The 24,100-nt window shown below is 34.8% G+C and overlaps 1 protein-coding gene across 1 annotated transcript in view; it reads right to left on the reverse strand.

The window, feature by feature from the left end:
• Nucleotides 1–753: 753 nt before the first annotated feature.
• The window catches only part of Tmem47 (transmembrane protein 47), a 32,035-nt gene continuing 8,688 nt past the window's right edge, over nt 754–24,100 (reverse strand). The window contains exons 2-3 of the mRNA XM_090325911.1: nt 16,421–16,561; nt 754–4,217 (exon numbers count right to left, since the gene is read on the reverse strand). Coding sequence (XP_090182037.1) covers nt 4,039–4,217; nt 16,421–16,561 — 320 coding nt within the window. The 3' untranslated portion in view covers nt 754–4,038. The remainder of the gene's footprint in view (nt 4,218–16,420; nt 16,562–24,100) is intronic.

Here is a 24,100-nt window from a genome sequence, read left to right on the forward strand (position 1 = left end):
AACTCAAGGACTGGGTGCTTTCTCTGGGCAAATATTTTGTTCAAGGCTAGTGCTCTACCAATTGAACCAGAGTGCCATTTCTAGGGTTTGGGGGGGGCAGTTTACTGAGAATGCTAGCTTTGAGCACAAACTCAGCGATAGTGCCTAGGTCCTGAGTTCAAGCCCCAGGACATGCAAAAATCAGCAACACACACACACACACACACACACACACACACACACACACACACACACACACAACTTTCCTCCCACACTGGCTTTGAAGCATAAACCTCAGATCTCAGCCTTCTCAGTAGCTAGGATTACAGGCAAGAGCCACAGGTGCCTGACCTCAAATAATAAAATTAAAAAAAAATATGATTTGAGAGGGATTGGGGGAGGGAAAGTGGAAGAAAAACATGGGAAGGGGTACATTGTTCAAGAAGTAATGCACCCACTACCTGATGAATGTAACTGTAACCCCTCTATATATCACCCTAACAATAAAATACAAAAAAAAAAACCAAAAAAAATATTTTGAGGACATGCTTAGTGGTATTTTAGAATGTGAGGTCTTGAGTTCTATTCCCCAGTATCACCAAAAGTAAATCATTTTTAAAACTCAACATGTCCCATCTTATGTTATGTTATATGCCTACATCTATCTACTTATCTACATACAGAGAGAGAAAGAAAATGAACTGAAGACATATAATTTAAAAATTTTGTCTGGATGGTTTACATAGAAGACACATCCAATCCATATCAGTGAAATCACTTTTATTTTATTTTTATTTTTTCCACATAGATAACTTCATGTCAACTACAAATATCATGAAATAAAGACTTGGAAATGAAACTGCAAACTCAAATCACTGAAGCAATAAACAAGTTTCCCCCGAACGGATGTTAAAAATAGTAACCATGATACCATAAATTCATATTTAAGTAGTAAATGTGTCATTTAAAAATAATAAATATAGAATAGCAGTAGAGAACTAATAGCATAAACAGCATGAAGTACACTTTATTTAAGACAGATGAAATTTCTAGGCACAGTTTTAGGCATTAAAGAGGACACAGAGGCATAGGTTAGTGTGCGCTGCTCTGTACAAAAATACAGTCTGAATAAATTACATTGCTAGCCATACAATTAAACATCACTTACCAGTCAGTTCATTTCATGTTTAATAATATACAGGTACATGCTAATCCATATATATCATTTATATTTCAAACACATAGGTCTCTCTATATTGTCTTTAAAATTTACATGTTGAACTTACAAAAAGCTAAATACTTGTGCAAGAAATCTGAATAACTAGCCCTGCTGAGCACTTTTATGCTATGCGTGAGTATATATATATGTATATATATTATCTCTCTATGATAAACAATGGGTTTATGGTTAACAATTTTGCTTAATAAAACATCAAACAAATCTAAAGTGGAAAAGACATAATGTTAGTGTAGGTGAAATCTTCACTTGTGTATATTCTGGTAGACAAAAATAGTATTTGAGTGAGCCACAGCAAATCTCTTGTTATACTAAGCCTTGTTAGTAATGAAATGCTTCCTAATATTAGTGATGGTAAAATACAGCATAAGTCTCTTCACTGGGAATGGGGAAAGTCATAAATCTACTTTTCAATAAACTGCAAATATGTCTGCCTCAAACTATAACAGATTCTATCATTTCCCAGCGTGTATCATACTGACAGAGAATAAAAATTTGATAATTTGTAGACATGATACTACTTGTCTAACAGCACACTGTATCCTCCACTGGGCCTATGAGAAGTGCCTCATTGATATCAGCACCAAAGTACTGTACTTCCATTATTCAGAAACAAAGAGATTGTCTCACAATAGAGTGTGTTCAGTAGCTCAAACCCCTATCCAAATACTCTGGTTTTCATGCTGTTCTGAGTCTATGCAATTAATTGCAAGACAGTCTGTCCCAGATTTGACTATTTCTCAGGAAAATTTCTTGGAAATATTCTATAATACTAACATCTTTCTGGAAATTTCCATTCATAGTTTCTGATAGATTCTTTATAAAATCATATAGTTTTATAAAGATTTCCTTCTAGGACATATTTAATGATTTGTCTATCATTATTAAAATAATAAGCCTGGTACTTTGTGATGCTATAGAAAATTCACAAGTGGTTGTTTGGCATTTGAATAATAAAAAAGGTTCTTTTGAGGGGGAGGATTTTTTTTGGCAACTTTTCTTAAGACAATCTGAAAGCGGAACTCTGCTCTGGGAGGTAGAGCAAATTATTAAATACTATTGATGTAGTCCTGCTCTTAATGGATTTTGCAATACAATAAGTTGTTGGTACATTTGTTTTCTCTTCTTCCAATGCTTCTTTCGGTAAAAGGGTCAAACTAGAACATACTGTTTTAATGTCTTTGTTAACAAAAATAATTATTTATAACTTTCATATTAGAATTGTATATTTTATATAAAAATAGGTTTATAATTAAACTATTCAAATTTGTATATTAAACTGAATTAACACAAGTTTGCAATATGAGATTAGTAGCAAACTTAGTCCCTATTGTCGATATTTCCTTCCCTTAAAACAGTCAGTAAATGATTTCCCTAACAAAAATCCATTATACTTGTGTGCACAAATCAGTTAGCCCATCAGTTAACTTTAGAGGATCCGGTGATAACCAAATGCATTCTATTCCTCTACAGAGACATTTAGATATTTCTATAAATCTATCGCTATTTCTGTTTTTTTTCAAAAATGAAGACATTTAAAATACTTGCAAAAATAGCAGCAGGCTGGTATTTTAATAAATTTCACACAAAGTGATCATCCTAATTGCTAATTCTCTTTTGAACTACAGTGCTTACCGAAGAATCAATTAATTTTCAGATTTACACCATTGCAGTATTTCTTCTTAGGCAATTATATTAACACTTTCCAGTGAAAACAGTAGAGAACATAGAGCAAAAGCTTTAAGGTATATGTACTTTTGTGTGGCAAATAAATGTGAATGCCAATCCAAGCCTCTTAACAATGTGTACAAGATTAGTGTTCAAACCACTTCACTAGCGCAAATATGAATTATATGTGTGATTAGTAAATGTATGTGGAGGGCCAGGGAACAGCTTATTACCATTTATACTAATGTTCACTTTCTATTACAAAAAAATTAAGCTTCTTACATATGCACAAATGGTTGCTGCAATGTTTGGTAAATTATTTAAAGGGTACAAAAGTAACTCATGCATATTTCTTTCTGATTACCTCAGGGAAAGCAGAGACCTTTAATTTTCTCCCATTTTAGATGAGAGGGAGACACATTTTTTAACCCCATAGTGACAAGTACATGGCTCCTAGCTTGACTTCCTTAGGGAGATGTTGATTGTCAGAGTACAACCTCCCATTATGAAGAGTACTCTTGAAGGTGGAATTTGTGTCTTTAGCCTGTAATATTCGTAACTCCCAACAGATTGCTAAAGAACAGGTCACTTTTATTTTTTTCATATATTTTATTGTAATTAATAGAAGGGTTACATGATATTTGCCAGATAGATGGTCCATTAATTAATAGGTCACTTTAAAGAGCTCACTTGAGTAATAAGCCAACAGCCAATGAAGTCATTGGGTGAATAAACAGGTGATAAAGGCTCTAACAGTGGAATCTGTGTCAGTGCAAAGGAGCTTATGGATGGTGCTTACGCCAGCTGCTACCCTGAAGGCAATATAAGATTCAGACAATTTTCATTACAACTAGTTTCTCACAATGGTTGCTGTCATATAGACCCTTCACTTGTCAAGAAAAATGACATGAACATATTGGAAGTTTGCACCATTTGCCTATGTCTAATCAGCTCTCATAATTTGTGCATGTCCTTAAAATGAATGTAAAAGCTGGTTATGATGTTGATAGCCAAAAGGCAAAGGATATTAAATCAACTGAGCAAACTGCTTGATGCTCTACAAGGGTTTTAGAAAATAGTGAGTTAGAAAAGATGCAGACATAAATCTTTTGTTGGGTGATTGTTTTCTCTTTTTCTTTATCTTGAGACTTGATTTAGTAGTAGTCTTCATAGTTCTTAGGGTTCAGGCAATAAAGGATGGCACCCCCAAACGAAAAAATAGTTGCACCCCAGGCCAGACCATAACCCCAGTTGAACTCATGGTAAATTTTCAAGCTCACAGTTTCGATGAATTTGATTGGGTAAAGGACCAGACTGCAAACCTGTAAAACAACTGAAAGAAATAAAATTAGAAGATGTTATACATGAACTAAAAGAATTTAAACACATAAATATACACATGTATGTAGGTTATGCTTTACTCAAACAAACATAACAGCTATAGAATTGAAAACCTTGCTTACTCTAACTGTATTTTAGCATAATAATGGTTTTTCCCTGAGTTTAAGCCCCATTACTGACAACAACAAAAAAACAAAACAGAACAACAACAAAAAACCCCACCACTACTTTAGTGGAATATAAAAGTGAGCTCTTTTATTTCCTAATTCGATCTTAGGTTAGTCAGGACTAAATGGGAAACATGAAGAGTTATACTTAATACAATAAAACATATCAATCAGGAAGGGAAGTGGTTTTTAAATATCTAAAATTAAAGTGGCATATAAATTGTGGGTATTTCTGTAATAGGAGATTCTAGATTACACGAGAGACGACGTCATTCATTTAGGATTTACAACTTCCTATTATCAAATTATATAATTTGTACTTGATTTTAAATTGATGTAATGAGAATTTATAGAATGAATCTACCTCATTCTCAATTATGACATCTCATCCCTCAAAAATGGGTGACTTTCTCTCTAAAAGTCTAGAGTTCAGTGTAGAGAGATTAGGAAAATACTACATCTTGTCTGCTGTTTACTTTTAGAAAGCTGTATTAGAACAGAGCCATGTACACTTACTATGCACATTTATTATACCTACAGAGACAAAAATGATTTCTGAACCTTCTTAGAAAAAGTAAAGATGAAATCCTTGATATCTAAAATAAAATTTTTAATTATTTACTTACTATAAAAATAATATCAAGTTTTGAATTTGAAGAACAAACGTGAATAATTAAGGGACAGAAGAGAACAGACTGACACATAAGATTTAGATATACTTTCGTATGATTTTGATATCCTTTAGTAAGCATTTTAAGGAGAGAAGTAGGTTGAATAGTGTGTCAACCAGGCTAGTATTTTATGCTTTAAGATCCAATCTAACTTATTCCCTACACCTATAAAGGATGTATTATCAATAGAATTTACACTCATAGAAAATCTATATAGCACACATCTACCTCTAGCATAAACTTGTTGAGCTATAGAAAATTCCTTATGTTATGATTCCTCAAATTCATTACTTTCTATAAGAATCTCACAAACAAACCAGGGATCTACTTGAAACTAAATAGAACTGCAATTTTTCTGAGTACCCGAGGGTCCCACTTATAATATTAGCTACTCAAGAAGTTGAGAATTGTAGATAATGGTTAAAAACCAGTCCAGGTGGATCAATCTCACACATTCTTCTTTTTTTTTTCTGGGGCGGGGGGAGGTCAGTCATGGGGCTTGAACTCTGGGCCTGGGTGCTGTCCCTGAGCTCTTCAGCTCAAGGCTAGTACTCTACCACTTAAGCCATAGCACTACTTCCATTTTTGGGGTAGTTAATTGGATATAAGAGTTTCACAAACTTTTGTGCCTGGACTGGCCTTGAACCATGATCCTCAGATCTCAGCCTCCTGAGTAGCTAGGGTTACAGGTATGAGCCACCAGCACCAGAGATTCTTATCTCCAATTAACCAGCAAAAAAGGGAGAAGTGATGGTGAGATTCAAGTGGTAGAGCAACAAACTTGAGATAAAATGCCAAGGGAGAGGGCTGGGAGTTTGGCCTAGCAGAAGAGTTCTTGCCTATCATGCCCATCGACTGGGTTCAATTCCTCGGTACCACATACATGGAAAAAAAAAAGCTGGAAGTGGTGCTGAGACTCAAGTGGTAGAGCTCTAGGGCCCTGAGCTCAAGCCTAGGACTGGCAAAAAAATGCCAAGGGAAACAGAATCCCTCAGTTCAGGACCTAATATTAATGTGTGCACAGGTGTGTACACACACACACACACACACACACACACACACACACACACAGTTCCAGTCTTATCCAAACATTGGTGGCTCATGTATGTAGCCCTCCCTACTTGGGGGAAGGACCCTAACTTAATAATAGGAAGGACCCTATCTCAAAAATAACCTGTGCAAAAAAGGGTTGGAGGTGTGACTCAGTGGTAGAGTGTCCGCCTAGCAGTCTAAAACTATGAGTTGGAAAACATCAGTACTCCTAAAAAGAGAAAAATTTCCAATCTTTGGCATGTAGCTCAACACTACTCTGAGTCTATCATACTTCTACATTAATACTGAGAGTATGTCCACAAATAGGTTAATATAAAAGAAGAATATCTTGACATCCAAAATAGAAGTCCTACCTTGTTTTTAGTTTTTAAAAGGTAGAAAATGTTTGGGGGGGGGTACTATTAGGACTCAGCTGACAACATCGTATGTAAATCCTTCTTTATAATATACTTTATAATAACATGTTTATTAATTTAAAAATCAATTGGCTTTGTGAAGAAAGGGAAAAGTTCATGTCTCAAATATTTTTAATAAGAAATCAAATATGATTACCCACTTCCCCTTAAGTATCCATCCAGGATCAATCATGCCTGGTTCTATCAGGATATGATTGAAATAGGAATGTGAGTTAGACATAGTAGACCATTTACTCATTCAACAAATACATCTTTACAATGAATATCTGAATGATATTCTAAAGTGATTCACCTGAAGGGATCTTGAGTTGGAGGCCAATATGGGCTATATAGGGAGATTGTTTCAAACACCACACAAAAGTAAAGATTTAATTGAAAAGTAAGTACTGCTAAAAGACATGACAATCCAAGAAAGCAGGACCAGACAGAATAATGAAGGCAATTTTAGAGTCACAGTGGGAAAAGGTCCCCCTGCAAAAGGCCAGATCTAATTCTTGAATGAAAGAGATACATCAACTGGCCAACATAGTGAAGAGTAACTGTTGTGGAAGGCAGGCACAGGTAGTTCCAAATTCCTGAAATCCAGGAGCATATCTGGTGCATGGGATGTTCAGGGAAGTTGTTACCATGCAGATAAAAGGATTCACACACAGGCCAGAAAGGTTTCTGGATGGACTTAAGAACTGCAGCTAGGAATCTGCATTTATTTCATTGCAAGTGTCAGGCAAGCTGTTAGAGGAATTTGACCAAAAAGCAGTAACCAATCTGAATTGTATTCTAAAAGAATTACAATGCTTCTTTTGTAAACCAGTCAGTCCCTGGAGTAAAGGTGTTTACCTAGTATGCTTTTAATATGCATTTCAGTGTATTTTATTTAGCAAATATTTGGCCTTTGTGGTATCATGTAATGACATAATTTTCCTCAGGGACGACAAATGAAAATACAACTGCATTCAGCTTCAGTAAGTCTTAGACCATTGTTGTATTGAAGCAAGAATTACCCTAAAATGATTTAAGCCTCTGAGTTATGTTACTTTCTTTAGAATCACACAAAAGAAATACATGTAATAGGCAAACAGAGAAAATATAATCCTGCATTGGCAAATGCAAATTTTCTCAATTTAATAAAACATATGTATGCAAATAAAAATTCCTCATTCTTTTTCATAAATTCTGCAAGGGTGAGCACTAAAATTCCGGTTAAGAAAATACCATCTACCAGTTTATTATTATTATTATCATTATTATTTTTTACCACTAATCAATAAGACATAACAGGCATTAGCTATGTTGTTTTTTTCCTGTGCTGCTCTGTTTCAGAAACATCAGTAACGTATGGAGCATAACAGAATTTGAAGAATTTGGGGTTCTTTCTGTTCCCTTCCACTTTTTTGAAAGAGGCTATAGAACTAGTGAACTTGTCATAGAAATATGCTTATTTTTGTTAAGACCTTCTTTCTGAATGTTTTCAATATTAAAATATTCCAAACACAATAAAATATTTGTTATTTTCTTCTACGTGAATATTTTAACATTCAAAATTGGATAGAAGTGTAAGATGAAAAAAAATTTTAGAAAGAAGCATTTTGTATGGAGCTCAGAGGTACATGAAAATATGCCTATGGTTGTGGACAAAATGAAAGATACATACAAAGTAAAATGTGTGCTTCAGAGCATAAAGGCTTAGTATATCACAAAGTAATACATTTGTCTGTTCAAAGAGAGAATTGATATTCTATTTTAATTATAGATTCTATTGAGAACCTATTTTATTGAGAACCTATCTCACATTTACTACTTTAGGAAATGTCATCCTTACTTCTACTTGCCAATACTTGAATCGCTTTGTGGTTCCTCTAGTCATTCAAGCTACTTTGCCTATGTCAGGAGCAGAATATAAGTTCTGGAAAGTTAACACTGATGACCCTTAATCACAACCAACAACTATTACCAGTGACTCTCAGAATTTGGTAAATACCCCAGGCCCATAGTCTTAGACACTATCCATCACCTCTGAGCTTTTTTTCTTCTCAAGTGTAGTACTCTATCATTTAAGCCACACTTCCACCTCCACCATTTTTGGTGGCTAACTGAAGGCAAGAATCTCACCGACTCTTCCTGCCTGTGCCAGCTTTGAATTGCAATCCTCAAATTTTAGCCTCCTGAGCAACTAGGACTGCAGGCATGAGCCAAGGTTACCTGGATGAAAGAGATTTTGAGGAGTGTGTTCTACACAGGATTCTAAAGTTTCTCCAGGAAGATTAAGCTCTAGTTCCTATTGCTTCAACTGACAAGTGGGTTTTCACTTTCTGCTTGTTCCCTTTGCAATTCTGTCTCATTTTCTATGTTTTTATTGCTTTTTTGTTCTTATAACTCCCAAATAAAGTACATATAATTCATTCCCCTTGCCTCAGGACCTGCTTCTGTAGAAACCTAAATGGCAAGTTCTAACTTGCCTCAATTGCTTATATTCATGGCAAAGTATGTGGGTAAGAGAATAGAGTAGGACTAACTCAGTGCCTGAGTATCAGCTTACAGTACTATGGCTGCACCAGAAGAAAAGAAAGGTCCAGGAATCTAAAGAAAAGACAATGAGAAGAACTGCGAGACTAGACTTTAGGAAAGGGAAGGAGTCACATGAGCAATTAAATCAGACATTTCTATAGAAAAATAAAATAGGGGAAGACCAAATTTGAAAACTAAAATGTACCGTTTGAGGAGTAGCCATGGCCTTCACTAAGGAGATAATGGTGGTACATGAAAACAAGGTACAGACATAAAAGATAATTTAAAGGCAACATTGGAAGACTTTACCAGTCAGCTTCCTAAATATAGAATTCAGAAAAAAGAAATGATAATTTGGAAAACAAAGGCATTTGGCCTTGAAGGATTAGTAGAAACTTGTCAACCTGGTTAACAGTGTAATTTGATATTGGTATATAGGAAGTCTGATGGAGTCTAAATACTTGTGAGTAGAATTCCCTTTTAGTTTGAAATTGAAGCTGTACACTTAATTTTTCTGCCAAAATCTACAGTCAACATGGCTCCAGTTATTTCACAGTAACAGTCAAGCTGATGACAAGAGGAAAAAAAACACACTTTCCAAGAGAAACAGATCAGATGTGGAAGTAAGTTGCAGGATCCTGAAAAAGCATTACCATTCCACAGAAATGATCATTTACATGAGACTTCTGGCAGATATAACACGAATTCTGAATCTGTAATAATGCAATAAAGTGGAATATATTAACCTTAAAATATGAATTATAAAACATTGACAAATTTCTTTCATTACTATTAAAGGTTTTGAGGGAAATAAAGCATATATTCTAAATCTCATTGGGTATAAAAATGGTCTACAGGTAGGCCATATACTGATGGCTCAGACCTATAATCCTAGCTACTCAGGAGGCTGAGACCTGAAAACTGCAGCTTGAAGCTGGCCCTGACATAAAGCCCAGAATACTCTTGTCTCCAATTAGTCAAAGCAAGAAGTGGACCTGTGGCTCAAATGGTACAAATCTAGCCCTGAGGGGGGAAAAAAACCCTCAGGAACAATATCCAGGCCCAGAGCTTAAGCCCTAGGATTGGCATAAACAAACAACAAAAAAAATGATCCTCAGGTAGTACACAACCAAACAGAAGAACAGAACGAAGATAGAGATGATTCCTCTAATGTCCTCAAGTCATCTGAGAGAACTGAATGCCAATGATCAGAATTACAACATCTATTACAATCATTGCCAACTACACAAAATGAAACACACTGTCATCAACTGCACTGCAAGCACACAGCATTCAATACATTCAGTCATGCTATAGAAGAGTTTGTAATCATCAGGACAACTAAGTTACTATTTCCTTCATTTGTTGTTTTTTGAGATGGTACGACTAGACTCTAACTGTAGTACCCACTTGGCAACTAAACCTAAAATCAAGGTTGACCCTGGGTATTATCGATCATGTTTATAATCCCAGTTACTGAGAAAGTGGAGATCTAGATTAAGGTTTAAAGTCAGCCTGTAGAGGGGCAGGTGAGGATTTGGCAAAACCCTTTCTTAGTGGGGAGCTAGAGGCTCACACCTGTAATTCTAGTTACTAAATAGGCTGAGACCTATAGAATTATGGTTCAAAGCCAGCCCAGGCAGCAAAGACCACAAGAAAAATTTATCAACAAGACTTGGTTGCATTTGTGGCTCAAATGGTAAAAGTACCAGCCTAACAAGCAAGCTAAGTCCTGACTTCAAACAGAAAAAAAAGATCCCTTCTCAATTAGGCTGGGTGTGGCAACCTAGATAAACAGTAGGGTTACAGTCTAGGCTGGCCCTAGGAAAAAAAGTCATTAAGAAAATATCTGAAAAACAACTAAAGCAACAAAGGGCTAGGTACATTGCTCAAATGGTACAGCACCTTCCTAACAATGCCAAGGTCATGAGTTCAAGCCTCAGAAAAGAAAATAAAAAGATTAAGGACACATGCAATATTCACCCAAGTGAAGATTACACATGAAACTTCATTGGGCTCACGCCTTGAACTTGAACTCTCTATTGTACCTTATTGTTTTCATATATTTTTATTGTAATTATTAGAAGGGTTACATTATATTCCCCACCAGATAGAAGGTTCATTACTTCACAAACATTGATACCCTTTCTCATGTCTTGGTCCCCATTTCCCCACCCCTCATTTTGTTTTTCCCCTTTCCCTATCCTATTTCAAATAACCAAATAAACATATATACAATATATCAGATATCAAGGCAAAATACTGTAACAATATGAGATAACCAAGGGACAGCAAAAGAGATGAGAGATAAAATAGTACATTAAGGACAACAAACACTCACTATATGGCTTTTGTTTCTATATCCTATATCCTGGAGGTCCTTTCATTTAGTGTCATCCTGTATGGCCTTATGTATCTAGGTTTTCCTCTATTGTAAATCTCTGCTAGGAGAGCCCAAGGTTTCTACTGATTATGACAAATAAGGGAAACCATGGAGCCTATGTTCCTTTGGGTCTGGCTTACTTCACTTAATATGATTTTTTCTAAGTCTTTCCATTTCCTTACATATGGGGCGATGTCCTTCTTTCTGACAGCAGCATAGAGTTCCATTGTGTATAAATATCACAGCTTGTTGAGCGTCATCTGGGTTGGTTCCATATCTTTGCTATGTGTACCTTCATTTTTAAATTATCTAATTTCCCGGAAACTCTTCTTCTTCACTATAATATGAGTTAAAGAAATAACTAATGTTAAAATGTTTGTATCATGTTTATAATATTTATTGTCAGTAAATGTTAGAAAACAGGATATATTAAATGTCTACTGCTGTGGCATATGGTAGGGCTTCAGTTAGTCATTATCAGCAACAGTATTATTATAGATAACATCTGGTTCTAAAAATTAACCAATTTAGGACTGGTAAAAGAATTGTGGAAAATGGGCCAATTGTTCAAAAGGGCTGCATTAATGCCTACACTCAGTTGTTCTAGCAACCATGCAAATGGGCAATAAGTCATTCTGAAATGAAGAATATCAAGAAAAAGAGAATAAAAATTTTAAAACTTGTCTGGGAGAAATGTAGCCAGCAGTTTTTAGAAAAATCCCATAGAATGCATGATTTATCATGAAGTTATTATACTGGGCCTCACGTATTTGTTAAATTAATTAATAAAGCCATTAAACAATTATTATTATTATTATTTTAGTTACTATTGTTTGGGGAATTGTTTTTGGTCACATTTTTGTTTGATCATGTGCAACTTGTTACTTCAAATTCCAATAGCAAAAATGGCTTTAAAAATGTGAGTTGTATCTACTTTTTTACACACTTGTTTTTCCCCACCAGATTATAAATCACGTAGTTTAGTCATCTTTCCATTATTCATTCCAAAACTATTTATTGAGTGCCTTTGAGTACTAGGCATAGCACATGATATTAAGAAAGTATGTAATTCTGGGCAGAGATCTTTTAAAGTGCTAATGTTGTGTCTGTTTTGAGTTTATGACTGTACAACCCAGCAGAAGAAAACAACTAACATTTCCGTTTTGAGATACTTATCATTCTCCATGTGTGTGACTGCTAAGTCATGGCTTGTTGTCACAAAGCTTGTTATTTGAAGAAACGCTTTTGAGAGGAGAAAAATGACTGTTATCAAGTATAAGGTAAGGAAAAGAGGAAAATGGAGCCATATACCCAGTTACAAATAATAAACAGAACTACAAGTGAGACATACCACTTCAGTAAGTATATCTACTAAGAAAGAGGCAAGCGAAAGACAACCATAAATTTAGGTAGTACTGCAAGCTGGCAAATTATCCACTTTTCCCAAGCTTATGTTTAAATCAATGAGTGCTGGTGTCTCCTGCCTGTAATCGACAGTCTGCAAGTAATATGAGAGTAATATGAGACTGAGAGAATCACTGCTTAAATCTGGGGAGGAATAAACAGTCCTCTAGACTCCTCAACAAAGGTCTGAATTAAATGGTGTCTTTTATCCTAGCTATAAGAAAGCCCAAGCATGCACTTTGAACTAAAGCCATAACGTATTAAAACAAAATCAGCAAAAATTAGAACTGGAAGCATAGCTCAACAATAAGAGTGCCTACTTAGGAAGCACAGAGCTCTGAGTTCCAACACCATTACCACCACTTTTTTCAAGAATGAACAATTAGATAATTATGTATTTTCCAGAAATCAGCTACAAGGAATTCTTTGATGACTTTTTCGAGTAGGAAAGAGAATTAGTTTCATAGTATGTTTACAAATGACCACCACATTTTTATCTTGAGTGAATACGAAATTAATGATTGTTTCAACAAATGATATTCCATAATCACAATGTCAAAAGGGAATAAGTACAATTAAATCTCAGTACGTGTACATTTTAAAAACTTAGCAGTATAATGCTCATTTTAGATATCAACAGATAGAACAACCCTATACATTTTACTATATCATTTACTTTATTTTATAAATGGAAGCTAGAGTAAGTCAAACTTTTCTTTCAGCTAAATCCATAAACATATTCCTTTACAACAATACTTATTCTTATAAGTAATATTTATTTTCATACTTGGAAAAGTATTCTACACTTGGAAAAGTGCAGATACTATTTTAGATAAAAAATGGAAACGTCCCATTGCTAGTCTAAATGTTTATAACATATGGCATGAACAATGGATTGTTTAATAGGTTCTGTATTTGCCATTGTACAATGAGTTAAAGACTAAATAGAATAACTAGGTATGCATAATAATATTGAATATTTATAATATACAACAAGATTATCTCTAATACTAGACAGACAACAGTAGTTTATGCCTGTAATCATAGCTACTTAGGAGGCTGATATCTTAGGATTGCAGTTAAAAGTCAGCCTTGGCATGAAAATCCATGAGACACTTATCTCCAATTAACCACTACAAAACTGGATGTAGATCAGTGGCTCAAGCGGTAGAGCATTAGCCTTGAGTTGAAGAGCTCAGGAACAGAGCCCTGGCCCAGAATTCAAGCCCTATGACCATCATTTAAAAAAAAATATCTCTAATACTATCCTAAAACTTATTCAACATACAATGCAGTTTTGAAAAGTCTTGTCACACTAGGAACAATTTATCGAACAATCCTGTGTCAGACAAGTTTCTTGGTATTTATTTTGCTAAACTACCTGCTAATTGCCCTGGCAATCCATCCCTGAATATACATATCATATACATATGTGAAAATAGAAGTAGGCAACTTAAGGGACAGGTGGAGTTGAGATAGATGGGAGTGGCATAAAAATGATGAAAGCAGTGACACTGATCAAGACACATTATTCGTATAAATAGGCATCTTGAATTGAAACCCCTTTGTACCATTAAAGGTAATATATTTGTAAATCCAATTTTAACTGATCATTCAAGTATAATATTAATAAATCCTAGCTACAAAGACAAATATATACTATAATTAAAGAATCTAAATTTAGCTGTGTGCTGGCAGCCCAAGCCTATAATCCTAGCTACCTAGGAGATAGGGATGTGAGGACCATGGCTTGAAGCCAGCCCAGGCAAGAAAGTCTAAGAGAGTCTTATCTCCAATGAACCACACAAAAAAGCCAGAGTTGGAGGCATGGCTCATGTGGTAGAGAACTAGCCTTGGGCAAAATAAACTCATAGCCAGCATCCAGGAGTTCAAGCCCTGGGATGAACATGAACACACACACACACACACGGCAGGACAGCAGAGAGAATGAGAGAGAGAGAGGAGAGAGGAGAGAGAGAAAGAGAGAGAGAGAGAGAGAGAGAGAGAGAGAGAGAGAGAGAGAGAGAGAGAGAGAGAGAGAGAGAGAGAGAGAGAGAGAGAAGTATTCATTCTAAAACAGAAATAGCCGGTGTGGGGGGAGGGAAATGGGGACAAAAACATGAGCAGGGGTATCAATGTTTTTGAAGTAATGCACCTACTATCTGGTGAATATAATGTAACCCTTTTCTTAATTACAATAAAAATAAATAAATAAAACAGAAATAGTATATTCCATGAACCAAGAAATGAACTGAAGCAGAGTGATGGAATCTTTAGAAATCCTCATATTGTAACAAATCAGTCATTCACAGTAAAGGCTTTTAGTACACATAACACCAATAAAATAATACCATTGGGGTCCGTGCCTACGTTTTGAAAATATTTTATGTAATCATGCTTTTGAGTTTCTTAGAAAATAGCTACAGTGACATTTTGGCCGGTTTTACAACTATCTCAGTATGATATTTGGTACATTCTAGGCATCCAAGAAATAGTTGAATTACTGCATGAGGGAACAGGTACTGAAAAAGTCCTGGGCCTATCACTCACATCTATGAGTTCTTCTGCAAGTCTATTAATCAAATATCAGAATCAGGTACCCTATGGTACTCCTTTGGCCCATTGTTTTTGTGCCACCTACATTCTTTATCTTTGTGGATATAGGAAGATGAAACAAACAGCAGATGGCAGCAGAACACTTTGGATTTTATATTTTTAGAACGAACTACACTTCAAATCCTGAGAAATTTCATCTATTCCAATCTTTAAACAGCTTTTAAAAATCTAACCGCTTAGATGGTCTGTCAGTGACTTCGTTATTGATCGTCACAGGGGCTTATTTTGCAGTCTTCAAATCAGATATGACTGACAGGTAAATTGAAGGCACCAAAAGAATAGTGCGATTCGAGTCAAAAAGAATAATGTATTCGTGGATAGTCTTATAAATGAAAATTAAAGCTCACATCAAATAATGTCTTAGGCTTTTAGTCTTCAAGTCCCTTCTCCACATTTCTCTTTGTCTTCAGTTTACTTTGGCTGCTATTTCAATTCAAGCTGTGCTTCACAGAAGGATGGTTGTGGAATTAATGGATATACAACTGACCTCATATAATTAACTTGTCTAGTGGTTCAAGGTAAATGTCATGATTTTTCAGGATAACAACGAGTATTTCTAAAGAGATAATATGCCTTGTAGGGTATACATTTTGATTTTTTTTCCACTTACATGTCCAGAAAATAAAGAACATAAAGGATGTTGCTTTAACATAACCGGGGGTGGGGGAAGCATAAGAAAGGGGGGAAAATTCCAAGGTTAAAAATACTATAAATAAAACTTCCCAATTCTTAAGACAATAGCCCTGTCAAGAAGTCTTATTTATTCATGTTTAAGTAGAAGTTTCCACTGTGCTCTGTGAAATGCTTAATTTGTTGAAAACTGATAAGATAAACCTTCAGTCAATTCACCTTTAATATAACAAATGCCTCACCATTTTTAGGTAATGTAGCAAGCATATACTGCTTGTATCTGAGAAGGGAATATGGAAGAAAGGTTCATGAAACTTTAATAGTGCTTTGAAAGTAATGAATATATTTACCTGCTGCAAAGAGCATGACAGCAACAGGTCTGTAGAATCGCCTTCGAGATCCCACACAGATGGAAATCAAACCCACCAGGAATGCAATGAGAATGATGGCAGCACCACCCAAGAGTAAAGCCAGTGTAGCAATCTGCCAGTCTGGAAAGACAAAAAGGAAAGGTGTTGCTTTTTTAAAGCAGTAAGTCCTCAAAGAATCAACAAAACTCTGCTCAGCAGCCTTCACCTTGCTATAGCTCAATAGATGTGGATTTTACTGCACGCTAAGCATCCTTTGGGGTCTGAAATGTTTTGCAGTGAAATTAATATTAATATCATTATTCAGAAATGTCTTCTATGCTAAGCTCAGCAGAGTGCTTTTAGACCAAGGCTTTTCTGTATTTTCTTTCCAAGGACTCTCTTCAGCTTGCATGTTAAATTGAATGTTCCCTTCATGACCTATTTTCGGCATTAACATTTAAATTGTATTGAAGTATAAAGTGCACAAATCTTAAGTATAGAATATAAAGATGGGGCTTAATTTTATGTGTATACACACACACACACACGCACGCACACGCACACACACACACGCACACGCACACATACACGTGCTAACCTCCATTAAGATGATGATCTTGGATACTCCATTTCTCAGCAAGTTCCACTGTGCCACACCTGAGTCACTAAGCAAACTTCAACTCAGGCTACTATGTATAGTATCTACTACCATTACGGATTAGTGTAGCTTAGCCTGTTCACAAATGATATGAATGAATCCTTTTGTGTCTGATATTTACATCTTTGAAATTCATCTATATCAGTATGAATGGCAGTAGTATATTATTTTTCCTTCTTGGAAAAGCTTTCTTCTACTCATAAAAATTCCCTGCTTTTTTTTCTTTTTTGCCTCTTTCCTCCATTAAAACAAGTCAATTAGAATTGGGAAGACCCGTGCTTTTTTGTTGGTGTTATTTTTCTCCTTTTCATTCTTATTTCAGGGACGGTTTTTGAAATTTAGTATTCCCAGGGAGCCAGAGTAGGCTCTAAATGGCTGCTTAACCCTCTTCTTCATTCATACAAGAACTAATAAGTCGATGTTGTCCACTTACTATGTGCAAGTTTCTGTATGTAGTTATATCAAAGAAGTCTCTCACATACTCAGTGAAAAGTAATCCTCATTGAAAGCAGTTGTCTTTTCTTATATAATTAGGAAGATATGACAGAAAACTCTCTTGTTTTTCATTCATAAGAGGGGTAGAATGATCTGCTAGTAAGAACTACGTAAGTTAAGAAGTATCACATAAAATGATCATGATGGTGGCGGTTTGGAAGTCCTAGGCTGTCCTTTCTGGCCTTCAGTTTAATGTCTATAAAAGAAATGTAAATAGACTTTAACATATTGTTAAGCGGTAATATGTTATATTCAATGTCCAGAACTCAAGACACTTCGATGCTTTTCTCTGAAATTATCCTTCCAGAAAACTACTGAAGAATGCTTTTTGGCTGCTGTATGATAAAAGATGAGTAGAGAAACTGATAAGATTTTTTAAAATTTACATTATGCTTGTAAATTGTTGCCTCTACCATCCTTTGTTACTTCTCTTAATATATTCTAGATATTTCACTGGCACTCAACTGGAATTTATACAGCAATTGGGAAACAAATAAATACAAGCAAAAAGAACAAATTCACACTTTTTAAAATAAAAAGATGAATCATAAGAAAGTTGAGAGCATTTTTATGCCATCTATTTGTAACAAAGCCATGTAACTTCAAACAAAATATATCTGGCTTTCAACTAGAAGTTAAAAGGCGAGCTGCACTATAGCTTTTCTTTCTTTCTTTTTTTATTCCCTAACAGTATGTGGCTTTGAATTAAAAAATTGAAAGAATAATTTTACACTCAGAAGTAGAATAATTTTCTTTGGGAAAGTTTATACATAGCACTTTATTTCACACAATAGAAATCCTTCTGGAAACTTGTGTACAATGTGAAATTTGTTAATAAAATTATCAAATACTTAATTATATTAAAGAAAAAATAAAATCCATCCATTGTATCTATGCATTAGTGAATTTCCTAAAGTTTAGCTAGAAGAGACCATGCTAGATATTTTCTAGTTGGACTGTTACTTTTACAAAACTTTTACAAAGTTCTTTTTAACAACTCTCCCTAAATTATTTTGCATATACAAGAACATTTAAAGTATTGGCTTTGTATTAATAAAGACACAACATCTACCCATTTAAAATATCAATAAAAATTAAAGTAGAATGCTTTTCTCTGGTGAGTATTTCCATGTAACTCAATATATATAAATGCTATACATTTCACTATTTTCATTTTCAACCCAAAACCAAACAAGAATTTGGCAATTGTCTCTGTCTTAAATATCCTCAGTTAATAGTTAACCACATACCAGTTTGCAAGTTGTAAATTTAGATTAAGACAAAATCAGCAAGGAAATAAATACTTTCAGTTATGGGGATCACGGTCCCTGTTATACCTACTTAATTATACCCTAGGGTTTGAAAGTAGCTATAGGTATTTTATGAATGAACAATGATGAGATGGGTGCATTCCCATGGAACTTTATATACTAAACAAGTAGGCTGATCTTGATCCTGTGCCTGGGCTGTTGTTTGTTGATCTCTAGTCTATACCCTATATTTCATTTTAGTCTATACCCTATATTTCATTTTCAAAAGTTAAAGTATTTGTTTTCTAGATAAATGTCTCTTAATAAAACCATAATTTGGTTCATTTAATAAATAGAACATGAAGTCATGCTTATCTAAAGTAACAACAGAAAATAGTACAAAGTCCCAATCTCACGTATTAACTTTCCTTAAAATAGTAATATTTCATATGGAAAACAAAAAGAATGCAATAGTAGAAAGTACTAGTTATTAAAATAAGTTTAGTAAGTTAAAATTTGGTTATTAAACAGGACTGGAACCTAATTAGGAAAGAAATCTCTTCTTGTGACCCAGGAAATACACTGAAAAACAGGTGAACACAGGCAGTTCAGGCTTTCTTACTACATATACTATATTTATTTTTAGTGTTAAGATAGCAGCTAATGATAAAGTCACTCCAAATGCAAAATCAATGAAGCTAGTTACCAACAGTATTGGTATCCTTCCCTTTGATCTACAAGCAAAGATATAGCTACTCAAACAGAAAAGCTGTTTTATTTACCCTTGGGATTCTAGAATTGGGCCATGACTGGTGATGTCCTGGCCAGAAGCCAGAGCTTACTCTGCAATACTGAGTTTATATCCCTGTACCAACTTTTAGAGGAACTATCATAATCTCTTGGAAGAAACCACTGAGGTCACTTGGTTAAGAACAAAGCTTTGTTTTTAAATTTAATTTTTATTAGAAAAAAGAAATTTTACAAGTGGATTTTGCTGTGATTTTTACAACTTGTTCATAAATAAATTCTCCTTGTCAATGTCATTTTTTATACCATTTGTGTGTAAGCTGTTAGTGGAAACTAAACTCACGGACTGAGTAATGTTGCTTAGCTTTATTGCTCAAGGTTGTCACTCTACTATTTGAGCCATGCCTCCATTTCTTGCTTTTAGCTGGTTAATTGGAAAAAAAAGTCTCTTAGCTTTACCTGACCAGACTGGATTTGAACCATGATTCACAGATCTCAGCCTTCTGATTATCTAAGATTATAGGTGTGAGATACTACTATCTGGCTATTAATCATCTTTTTAAAAGCTTCACTGTACTATATTTCTTCTGTGTAATGTATATATAGAATATTAATTATTTCCTTTCTCTTTCCCACACAGCCATTTGTCCCCCTTTCAAAAAATCCTGTAATTATAATCAAACAGGATCCAAACTTCAAACTGTTTTCTAGTTTATCGTCAATTAGAAAGCTAAAAGATTAGGTTAGCCACAGATGCCCAACGTACTTTTCAAGGTTCAGCCAAGGCATTTTGGAGCCGAGAACAAGGCTTGTGGTATTGTCTATCAGTAAACAACTAGAATCTATAGTGCAAATATAAGGGTCAGCCTGAGAGGTGAACTAAAGCATTAGAGACTCTAGATCGATTAAATACTTACCATTTACTTCTCCATTCATTGAACAAGACCAAGATGTGGGGAATACAAAAGGGGGAAAAAAACCTTTGTATAAATACTTAGTAATGGTCATGAAAATAGCAAGCTAGATTTTATATTTACACAGACAGTTAAATATTTACTTCTTAGCCAAAGTACAAGAATGTACAGATATAAAATATATTATTACATTCTATAAGACTTAGAAAATTTAGCAGTCAAATGAAGTATTAAAGAATTCTCAGAGATTTGTTTCCCTCTGCATTAATCTAGAACATTTCTGTAAATGATGTGTTGATATTTGTGTTGGAGGTGTGATCATAAACCAGAATATAAGTGTCCATGGTGCAGGTTTACAAACTGCAGAGCTCTGCACAAAACTGGCTATTGTTCAAGGGTAGACCAGCTGATTAAAAATCTCAATTTGTAGGTTTTCTAAGTCCTGAGAAAACAGGTGGCGAACAGTTTTGAGACAATAATGTATATCTTGGGTCTACAAAACTTCTAATGCCTTGAATGGCCAACACATCATGTTTAAGATGTGGTAATAACCTTCCATCCATACTACTACAGCTGTCACATTTCCGTAAGATTATTTTGACAGAACTGAGAGGCTAAGCCGGGCACCAGTGGCTCAAGCCTGTAATCCTAAACTACTCAGGAGGCTGAGATCTGTGGATTGTGGTCCCAAGCAAGCCTGGGCACAAAAGTCACTAAGATTCATCTCCAATTAACCACCATAAAACTGGAGGTGACACTGTGGCTCAAAGTGATAGAGCATTAGACTTGAGCTGAAAGACTCAGGGACAGAGTCCAGGCCCAGAGTTCAAGCCCCAGCAATGAAACAAAACAAACAAACAAACGAAAGAACCCTGAGAAGCTGACATGCTTGGGAGCATTGGAATTGAACCTAGGAAAGCTGAGGCTGAGGCTCAAGGTTTTTCTCTGTTGGTACTTTTCCTCACAGGACAAATTAAAACACAAAAGCAAACACATACATATGTACTCACAGAAATATACACATATAATTTACACATATGTGTGTATAAATATATGTATGTATATATTATAGTATATAATATACAATAAAACATGTATTTCCTCCACAGTAACCAGGAAAAAAATCAGGTAGTCTCTGTATTAATATGCAACTCAGGAGCAAAATCCAAGGGCTCTTTCAAAGTATTTTCATTAGCTAGTATCAGAGTTTCTAATGTCTGTAAAGGCTTTAGTATTCTGCAGTTTTGCTGACTGAACTTTAGCAGTATGATACATGAGACTGGTCTGAAGTCGCCACTACATTATGAAAATTTTGTGCTGCCCAATTGAAAAAATTCTCTTTTCCTGGGGAAATTCATGTTCAAAATTCACTTGTAATTTTTAAGAAAGACAAGATCATAATGAAGATATGGTTTCTACACTTTTGAACAAAGTTCAGGGCATCTTTCACGCACAGGTGCCTAAAGCTTCCCGCTTTCATCTATGTTATCTCCAAACTTTCGAATTATCAAATAATGGCTAATTTACTTAACTCTGTAACGACTGTTTAGATGATAAGACTAAATCTACTGCCCATAAATCCTTGAGCACACACTTGCTACCTCTTATATGACATTAGGTGTAATTAAAATGTAATGAAGAAACATTTTTAACTTTTGAGATGATGCACTGTTTCTATGGTTGTAATTATAAGAGTCTCATTTTTCTATAGTTCTCATTACAAATTAAAAGATAGATTTTTGAAAAAGCTTTTATTATCACATTCAGATTTGTTAGAGAGGCACTTAGACTTTCATCTTTGAGCCACCCTGAAAAGAAATTATGCTAAGTAAAATGATAACCATAATTGCAATCAAATTAATTCACTTGACCACCTGGCATAGTGATTTTACATATCATCATGATACTACAATTTTTCTATAATTCCCCTAAGAGAAGTGGACCATTTTCTCTTATTTCCGGTTAACACCAGTTCTACTTGATTCACCCATTCAGACATATTTACAGAAAAAAAGTTTTAATTTAGAAATCTAACTCATTATGGCAATCACTTCTTATCAACAGGAACTGATGTTTAAGGGAAAAAGTTCAGTTACAGAAGATTTTGAAACCAAACTCCCTGACTTACCTGTTTCTTCACTGAAGAGTAAGTTTTTTTCACAACCGACCCTTTCTTTGTGTGAGAAATGATATTTCATTTTTTTCATATATTCATTTCATTCTTTTCATCAAATGTAACTTAGGATTTTACCTTAAAATGAATGCTTTGTACTTCTGTGTTTGGATGGAAAGGCTAAACTCTCATTTGAAAATGAATAAAAACAGTTTTAAGTCAAACTGAATCCCTACCTGCCCCCTCATATCTCAAAATCGAAAACTCCAACTTAGTCTAAATGTGGCAAAGTGGAAAACTGAAACCATTATGAGGCAGTTTAAATGTTAAATGACATTCAGATTCAAATCTCTCAGTGTTACATTGACTTTCCATGAGTCCCTTATGTAGATATAAACCAAAGAGATCTAAAGAATTTAGTTTCTAATGCAAATAACTTAAGGACCACCTCTATTTTTGAACAAATGATATTGGAATCAATGCTTTTCATGTGCAAATAAATATTTTATCTTTGATAGAAATGATAAAGAATATGAAACATCATGCACACTGTGCCACACGAAGTAAACTGGACCATTTGTAAAAAGCACCTACAGGGGCCTGGAGTTTGGCCTAGTGATAAAGTATTTGCCTAGCATGCACGAAGACCCAGGTACGATTCCTCCATATCACATATGTAGAAAAAAGCCTGAAATTGTGCTGAGGCTCAAGTGGTAGAGCTCTAGCCTTAAGAAAGTCCAAGGACAGTGCTCAGGCCCTGAGTTCAAGCCTAGGACTTGCAAAAAAAAAGCAGCTACATTGGTTATGTTTGCCAAGTTGGCAACAAGGTGATCAGGGCTCTACTCTATTCACAAGCAATGACTGCATCAGAAGTAATGTTAATCTGATCTTAAGTTACATAGAAGTAACCATCCAAGATTGTGATGCAGTAATTTTAATCACCAAAGTGCATGTCAGTTTTGCCAAATTTAAAAATTTTTTGCCCGAAAGTGCCAGATGGGTTTTCATCCCATAATTATTTCATTCATATACTTGGAGTTGTTTTATATCAATGTTAGGATACAACAAATTGAAGGAAATTTTAGCTGCTTCTCAGAATTCTGTCTTTGGAAACTCAATAGAAATGTAATTTATAATATAAATACTACAACATATGGTGTTTATTCTCTAAACAAAGCCATTGTATATAGTACTTAGCAATGAGCCTTGCTTAAATCAAGCATGTTTCAATATTAAGCAACCAAGAAAAATACTATCACCTCTAGTAACTGTTGTCATGACTATGCCTAGCATTTGGTAATATTACTTAAGGAGAGCTGGTGGTTTTCTACAGTAACCTCAGGGCATTTCTGGGGATTGATAGGCAGATGTTCTACCATTAAACCATGCCTTCTTCAGTCAACGATAACTTCTAACCATGGCATTTCTATAAAGTTGTTGTTTGGTATATAGAAAACTGGTCCTTTTCCACTTTTTGAAAATGAATCTATGAACATTACAATT

This window comes from Megascapheus bottae, chromosome X (assembly GCF_031878675.1).
Source record: "Megascapheus bottae isolate mThoBot1 chromosome X, mThoBot2.hap1, whole genome shotgun sequence".
Lineage (NCBI taxonomy): Eukaryota > Metazoa > Chordata > Mammalia > Rodentia > Geomyidae > Megascapheus > Megascapheus bottae.